A 6,799-nucleotide genomic window follows, 5' to 3' on the forward strand; every position below is an offset into this window, starting at 1 on the left:
AGGGGATCAAATTGCAAACAGATCGCTCACAGATTTAGTCCTTAATTCGTCCTTTCTCTTATAAATGATTTCACTTTTCGACAACTGCAATATATTGGGTTGATATCCTCGTAATACTGAGGCAAGTTTTTTGCATTTGTAGTTTCTTTTGCATAAATCAATCAATTTGCCTTCTCTTTCCACCAAACATTTGAGTGGGCAAGTCCAAAGGATTTCATATTGATCATTGTTGAGCATATCCAATATTTCATTATCATATCGAGCCTTCTCTGCCAGAACTACATGGCCTCCCTTATCAGATTTCATAGCAATGACATCATCATGTCTGATGAAAAACTCAATCGTTCTATGATTGATAAACGTAAGCCACTGTCTATTAACATCCATTTGAAACTGATCTCTTTTTTTCAGTTCTCCAGCAATTCTTCCAGAGGCATACTCCCGAAACAACGGTGCCACTGTATCCTCAATACAGTTGTCCAGCTGAGCAGCCACCTGATATAAATTCTCATCCGTGGTGTTATAAGGAAACAAGAATTTTCGTCCATAGCTTAGAGCAGTGGATATGTCTTCAGGAATAATACACTGAGTAAGATTAATAATAGCTTTACTATTGTAATTAATTGGTCCATACTTAAAACAACCATTTTCTTTGTCAAAAAATGGGTTAGTAGGTCTGTATGTTGCCTCGATCGCAACTTCCCGCCGTTCCTTCGCGGCTGCTTTAGTCACTTCACAGCTACTCTTAAATTCAGAAAAATCATCATCCGACAGCATCAGATCAATATTAAGCATGGTGGTCGAAATACGTTTTAGTATTGAGCTTGTATGCTCCACGCACGTTCTAAATACTTCCGATCTCCCATTAACATCCTTGCATCTAATCCACTCTCGATCTGCGTACCCCTCTCCCAATTCCTCATGCTGCGCCAATGCCAGTCTCTTTAAATCTTCCATATTTCTTGATTGAAAGAAAAGAATCATTAGAATGGAAGTAAAACCCAAACCAAAAATAACGTTCAAAAAATTCAAAACGAGAAGAGCAGAAAAAGCGCCCTCTACCGGCACCAATAACCGACTGTCAAGCATTTCACTCTGACATTATTCGACGCTAAGACAGTCACGAAACAACAATTCACCGAACAACAATTCACCGTACTGCCCAGCAAAAAATGGAAAACCGCAAATATCCCGAGGTAAGTTGTCACTCGGCAATTAAAAAATCATATTAATGAGGTGCTTTTTATATCAGTATAAGTGTGTGATGTGCCCAAAGGCCTTCCCATACCTCATCGGCGACGACCTGTTCAAAAAACATCTGTCCACCATGCACAGTTTCAAAAAACCTTCAGTATTCTCAATGCTAGTGAATCGCTCAGATGGTGCATCACTAGATCCGTATTACATTCAGCCACCAACACAACCCATGATGATTATGAATCACACATCATCAGAGCCGGTCCGTGAAAAGACGCACAGAAGAACATGTGGAACAAACAATGAGACAGAAGGACCAGCAAAAATGACCATACGACTGTATGTCTCACATCAGCCGGTATCAGAAGAGATGCGTGCCATTCTCTATGGCTTTCTTCCCAAAAAGATGTATGACGATTTATACGATTCACACAATGTAAGTTAAAAATGTCTTTTAACCAGAAAAAACATTAAAACTCTTGTGTTCATTACAGTATATCTGTACCCTGTGTGATGTGCTCAGTGAAAAACATGTCAGCCAAGCAGCAGTGACGGATCATTTAAAAAGCTGGCATCGAATTTTCGATCCAGCCGATCAGGCAATGTTTATTTGTCAACAAGTTCCATCCCCAAATGAGCATAACAACATGCCAGCCAACAATCCATCTGACGAAATATGTGCAAATTCACCCCCTTCAAAGCGTCAAAAAAGCTGTGATTCAATCCAACCACCCCTTCTACGTGAGTTCCCGTAAGATACTGATATCTTTCAGAGCCGAAAACATTGAAAACATGCAGCGGCAAGGTCCAGAGTGGCCCCAAGAGTCACGATCCAAACAATTAACCAGTTTTGTGGCCAACTTAATATAGAAAAATAAAAATAATAAAAGAAAACGCACAGTAAAACATGTGGATAGTCTAATCTTGTTCGTTATTATCCCCAAAATGAGTACAACAAAAAACCAATCAAAAACTTGATTCAATCCAACAACAATTCTACGCGAGTTTCCGTAAAATACAAGAGTCACCACTCAAACAGTGCATAATTATGAAATGTACGAGTCAGTGTGTGAAACAAATAACCGATGCTCAGTGCAATGCCTGAGATGAGAACGAAAAGAGTCACGGAATCATTCAAAAAACGTGAGCACAACATCCCGAATCGAAGTATTCTACATAATGCTTCGTATCAGAACAAGCTTCAACGGCATTTCTGTTTGTTAGAACATAAGTGTAGGTGTGGTCCTACACCATAGCAGAATCCATGATCTAGGCTAAAAGAAAACTATTATTAATGTGTTCCACCGGCCTTCAAGCAATGCTAACGACCATTCTTCGATACGTTGGCACCATTGTGTTCCAATGGATGGTTTATATTTGATGCTGCCTCAATTCCGTGAGTCCTTCCACGTGAAATAAAACCGTAAAGGCCTATTAAGAAGATGAAAGCGAGCAATCGAACTTTCTTTCATTTACAATCATCAGTATGCATATAGAAAGTAGCTTACTGCCATCAGCCGTTCCCTGAAAATTGGTTCACGGTCAATGGCAGCTACTCGAGGCTCGCCGGCCAGTTGGCCAATTTTTTAGAATAGAAAAAGCATGTAAAAAACATGTGAGAAGAAACCTTAAAAACCAAAATGGTTTTGATGTAATAATATCAAAAAACAAGTGATTTACCTTGTGTATGCCTCCACTAAATCAATTTAGTGTGTATAAGTCCCAATAAAATGCCCCAAACTGTCTATCATCCAAACCGTTTGTTACTCAAACCGTCAACTAATTCAAAAAATAATGAGTGCTTTCCCTCTAAATAAACCCATACAATCATAGCATATGCATTCCTATGTTCAACCACTATGCGCGAATGAGACAAACACATCCAGACAACACACCATACACATGAACGGCTGTCAGTCGACTAAAGTCGCCATATTGTTTTTTCTGTTGCGTCAAAACATTAGGTTTTTGTTCGTGATTCATTCATACAGTGGAAAAAACACACTCTAAAAATATAAACCAGAAAGAAAAAACCTTTTTGATTTGTGGAAAAACACACCAGACGCAATTGCCAACCAATTTTAGCTCAAAAAGTGGAACAACACACTCAAAAGTTTGTAAAGCGAAATGGATCGTCAAGCAACCGTAAGTACCATTCGCGATGATTCAATCGAGCCCTTCCGATTGCTCCATGGTCAATCACCAAATGACAAACGATGAAAATTCTCCCATTTCAGTACATATGCCTATTTTGCCTGCCGAAAAAGGTTCACTTCACTGGCTATGGCCCACTACGCATGCACTTGCGTACTCAGCATTCGGTCAAACGCCAATCAACCACGGAATCAAATCGATTTCGTAGTGATGGCGGCTACATGCTGGACGAAACGCATTACTTTCCCAATTCTCCCGGCTTCGAACCCTGGCGCGCGACCGGACATGGCGTTAAACCAGTACCACCGCCAGCACCAGCATCCCAAACTTCATCCAAAGTCGAGATGTCACCCACCGAGCTCTCAAGCATGATTGTTACCATCATGTCTCAAATGAGCAATCAGGTGCAAGCCGGCGTTGGCAATACCATTCAGAATGCCGCTTCAATGCTGTCCTTCATGGGAGCAACGCCCGCTATTAATCAGGCAACGACTTCCCGGTGTTTTTACCCGGTGCCTAATACCAACAATGTGTTGGTAGCAATCAGCAATCCACCAGTTGGTAAGTATTTTTATAGTAGGGAGAACACAAGTATTCAGTTAATTCATGAAAATTAACAGCGGTTCCAGAAAATATGCCAGCTCTACAGTTCGTCGCAGCTCCAGAAAAGAACTACATCACTACTTCTTCCGCTGAAGAGCATGCCAGAACATCGGGAAAGTCCACCGAGGAAGAGTCAGGTAAACGATATCAATCATTCAGCCACTAGCACGAAAAAGCTACATATAATAACAAACACAAACATTCTCCGCACAGACACATTCACTGAGGACATCATAACAACACCAACTATTGATCCTTCAAAAGGGAAGGTAGAAATTCTCAGTAGCGAGACACTGGCAGTTGGTCAAGGAGCACAGGTTTCGTTGCCCAATGAAAAGTCGGTCGAACCAAACACAGCCAGTTCACAAGTCGACACTGTCAATCAAGATGAAGTGACCGTCGAGGAGATCTTGAGCGAACTTGAGCGTGAGGAAAATGCCATCGCAAAAGGCTCGAAAGAGCACGAGGAAGCCACTCTCGCAGATGCATGCAACAGAATTATTTTCAATTCCGTGATACGTACTATAAAATAGAACACGGCACGACAATGGGTAACCCCCTTTCGCCTTTCATAGCCGAATGCTTCATGTCAGTGTTTGAAACCGAACTAAAAAATGAAAACCTTTTACCGCGCGTATGGCATCGTTATGTCGATGATATTTTTGCTGTTGTAAAGAGTGAAAAAGTTGAAGAAATAAACCGCATCCTAAACTCGCGTTTTGAGTCGATTAAATTTACTCATGAAACTGAAGTGAATGGTAAACTAGCATTTTTAGATCTTGAATTACACCGCGTAAACAACAAGATCGAAACTTCAATTTATCATAAACCATCCAGTACAACGCGAGTGATAACAAGTGATTTTTTTTGCCCAATACAACACAAAAAAGCGGCTTTCCATTCAATGGCCCACCGCTTGTGCTCATTCGATTTGTCAGTGTCAAGTTTCAAAGCTGAATATGATTATATGCAAACCGTAGCCAAAAACAACGGCTACCCAGCCTCTTTTGTTGATAAAATCGTCCATCGCCACTCGTTGAACGCTAAGAAGAACAAATCGACAACTTTTTTCAAACAAAACAAAACGAGCTCCGATTATGTTGAGAAAAAACGCGTAGCTTTGTCATATAACCCGAGCATCACCGATAAACTAACACACACATTCCGGCATTTCAATATGCAAATTGTGTATAAAAATGAAAATAAACTAAAATGTTTATTGGGCTCGACCAAAGACAAAACTCCACCAACAAAAAAATCGGGCATATATAGTATTCAGTGTTGTGACTGTGAAAAAGAGTATATCGGTCAAACAAAGAGACCGATTGAAGTGAGATACTGCGAACACACGTACTGCACCAACACCAGAGCAGCGTATCGGTCAGCTGTAGCCTTACACTCTTTAGAAGAAGAACATTTACATGGCCCGCGTAATTTGAGACTCTTGAAACAAGTGATCGACAACAGACGGTTAGACGCATACGAAAGCATATTCATTAGAAAGAGTCAGAACAATATGAACCTTGACAACGGCAACATCGACTCGTCGTTGTTCGATTTGCTTTGATTTCTTTGTGTGTTTATGTGTTTGTGTGACGGTGCGAATTTTTGTGTGTTATTCGCCAACAATGCGGAAGAAATGAAGAGAAATAACGAGAGAGAGCAACTTGATAATCAGTCGTGTCTGCTGATGATGCTGCGTACAACGCAACGAAATGCATTCAGGTCCGTCGATTAGAATTTTTATTTTGTTTGTTTTTTGTTTCGTTTAAATTCCATTACAAGTTTTTATCTGAATTGACAAATGAAATGTGAATATTTTGATCGAAAAACGTTTTGTGGAGTCAATAAGGTGTTCGTCTTATTTTCATTTAATTGTTATAGACTTCACGGTTTTCAACACCAAAACAGTTATTTAAGTTTTTTTTTATCTTTTTATTCGCTTTTCGTATATGCCCCTTTTCGGTTTGGCTTCTATTCACCTCCGATACAAGTTTGATTTGTATTTATTCTATTTTATTCCTCATTTTTTTTAGATAAAATTTAATCCGAGAAATTATCGCATCGTTTAAACATTTATCGCTGAAGAAAGCAAATCGGTCTCTGGAGACTCTATTTAAAGAATTATCACTAATGACATGTTCACTCATGCCAATAGCAATTGACTTTGTTTTGTAGATTGACTTTTTATTTTCAACAGAAGTTCTGTTACAGAACCATTAGAATTATTTTTAATCGAGCAACAAAATCAGTTCGTTTCGACAGATTTGTGCTCGACCAAAAATTTTGCCGCGATGGATTTTGATTTCATGATTAAATGAATCGTTTTTTAGCTGCAAAGCGATGGGTGTGTTTCAGACATTTTCGTTATGGAGCAAAATGAAATTTTTCAACAACATCGTTAAAATGTGAATTAATGCCTCATGTCACATAAATGTCGGTGTCGTTTTTCAATCGTTCTGTATCGCTTTCTCACTCTAACTTTCATTCTTTCGTTAGCTCACATTCTCACTCAAATTTGTTTATTTGTGCACATTGCTGACGTATGATCGTTTGCCCTAAGGTTGTATGTGAGACATGCGCACACGAGCGAAATAGTGAAGAAGAATTGATGACGATAACGGCTTCTGCTTTCGTCACAGCTACTGGTTAAATCAATAATGGGACTCAGAACGAAATCATAAACATAAATATTCATTCCAGCCGCTAATTTTTTCGAGAGCTTTGAAATGACCGTACATAATTTTAGGTTGAATGCATATTCAAATGGAACAAAATCGTTGCCGGCAAGGATTCACACAAAGCAGATCCATAGAGCCGAAGTGATTTCACCAAATAGAGAGAA

General features: G+C 39.5%; 2 protein-coding genes across 2 annotated transcripts; both read left to right on the plus strand.

Annotated features, from left to right (window-relative positions):
- Positions 1-415: 415 nt before the first annotated feature.
- On the plus strand, positions 416-1,952 carry LOC129571630 (uncharacterized). Its single transcript, XM_055451447.1, has 4 exons — positions 416-589; positions 675-1,196; positions 1,253-1,633; positions 1,692-1,952. The coding sequence occupies exons 2-4, from the start codon at positions 1,173-1,175 to the stop codon at positions 1,950-1,952; spliced, it is 666 nt and encodes a 221-aa protein (XP_055307422.1). The 5' UTR covers positions 416-589; positions 675-1,172.
- A 1,372-nt stretch (positions 1,953-3,324) lies between these two features.
- On the plus strand, positions 3,325-4,380 carry LOC129571631 (uncharacterized; the record flags this gene model as incomplete). The annotated part of the gene is made up of 4 exons (XM_055451448.1): positions 3,325-3,342; positions 3,435-3,912; positions 3,972-4,091; positions 4,168-4,380. Coding segments are annotated over exons 1-4 (829 nt in total), but the record flags the coding sequence as incomplete, so codon positions are not given.
- Between the last annotated feature and the right edge of the window lie 2,419 nt (positions 4,381-6,799).

This window comes from Sitodiplosis mosellana, unplaced genomic scaffold, assembly GCF_009176505.1.
Source record: "Sitodiplosis mosellana isolate CC-2019 unplaced genomic scaffold, AAFC_SMos_1.0 Smas_scaffold_3017, whole genome shotgun sequence".
NCBI lineage: Eukaryota > Metazoa > Arthropoda > Insecta > Diptera > Cecidomyiidae > Sitodiplosis > Sitodiplosis mosellana.

Coding starts and splice junctions, on each gene's coding strand:
- LOC129571630 (XM_055451447.1), top strand. CDS start 1,173: ATGGAAAACCGCAAATATCCCGAG. Junction 1,197..1,252: donor AAAACCGCAAATATCCCGAG/GTAAGTTGTCAC, acceptor TTTTTATATCAG/TATAAGTGTGTGATGTGCCC. Junction 1,634..1,691: donor ATTTATACGATTCACACAAT/GTAAGTTAAAAA, acceptor TGTTCATTACAG/TATATCTGTACCCTGTGTGA.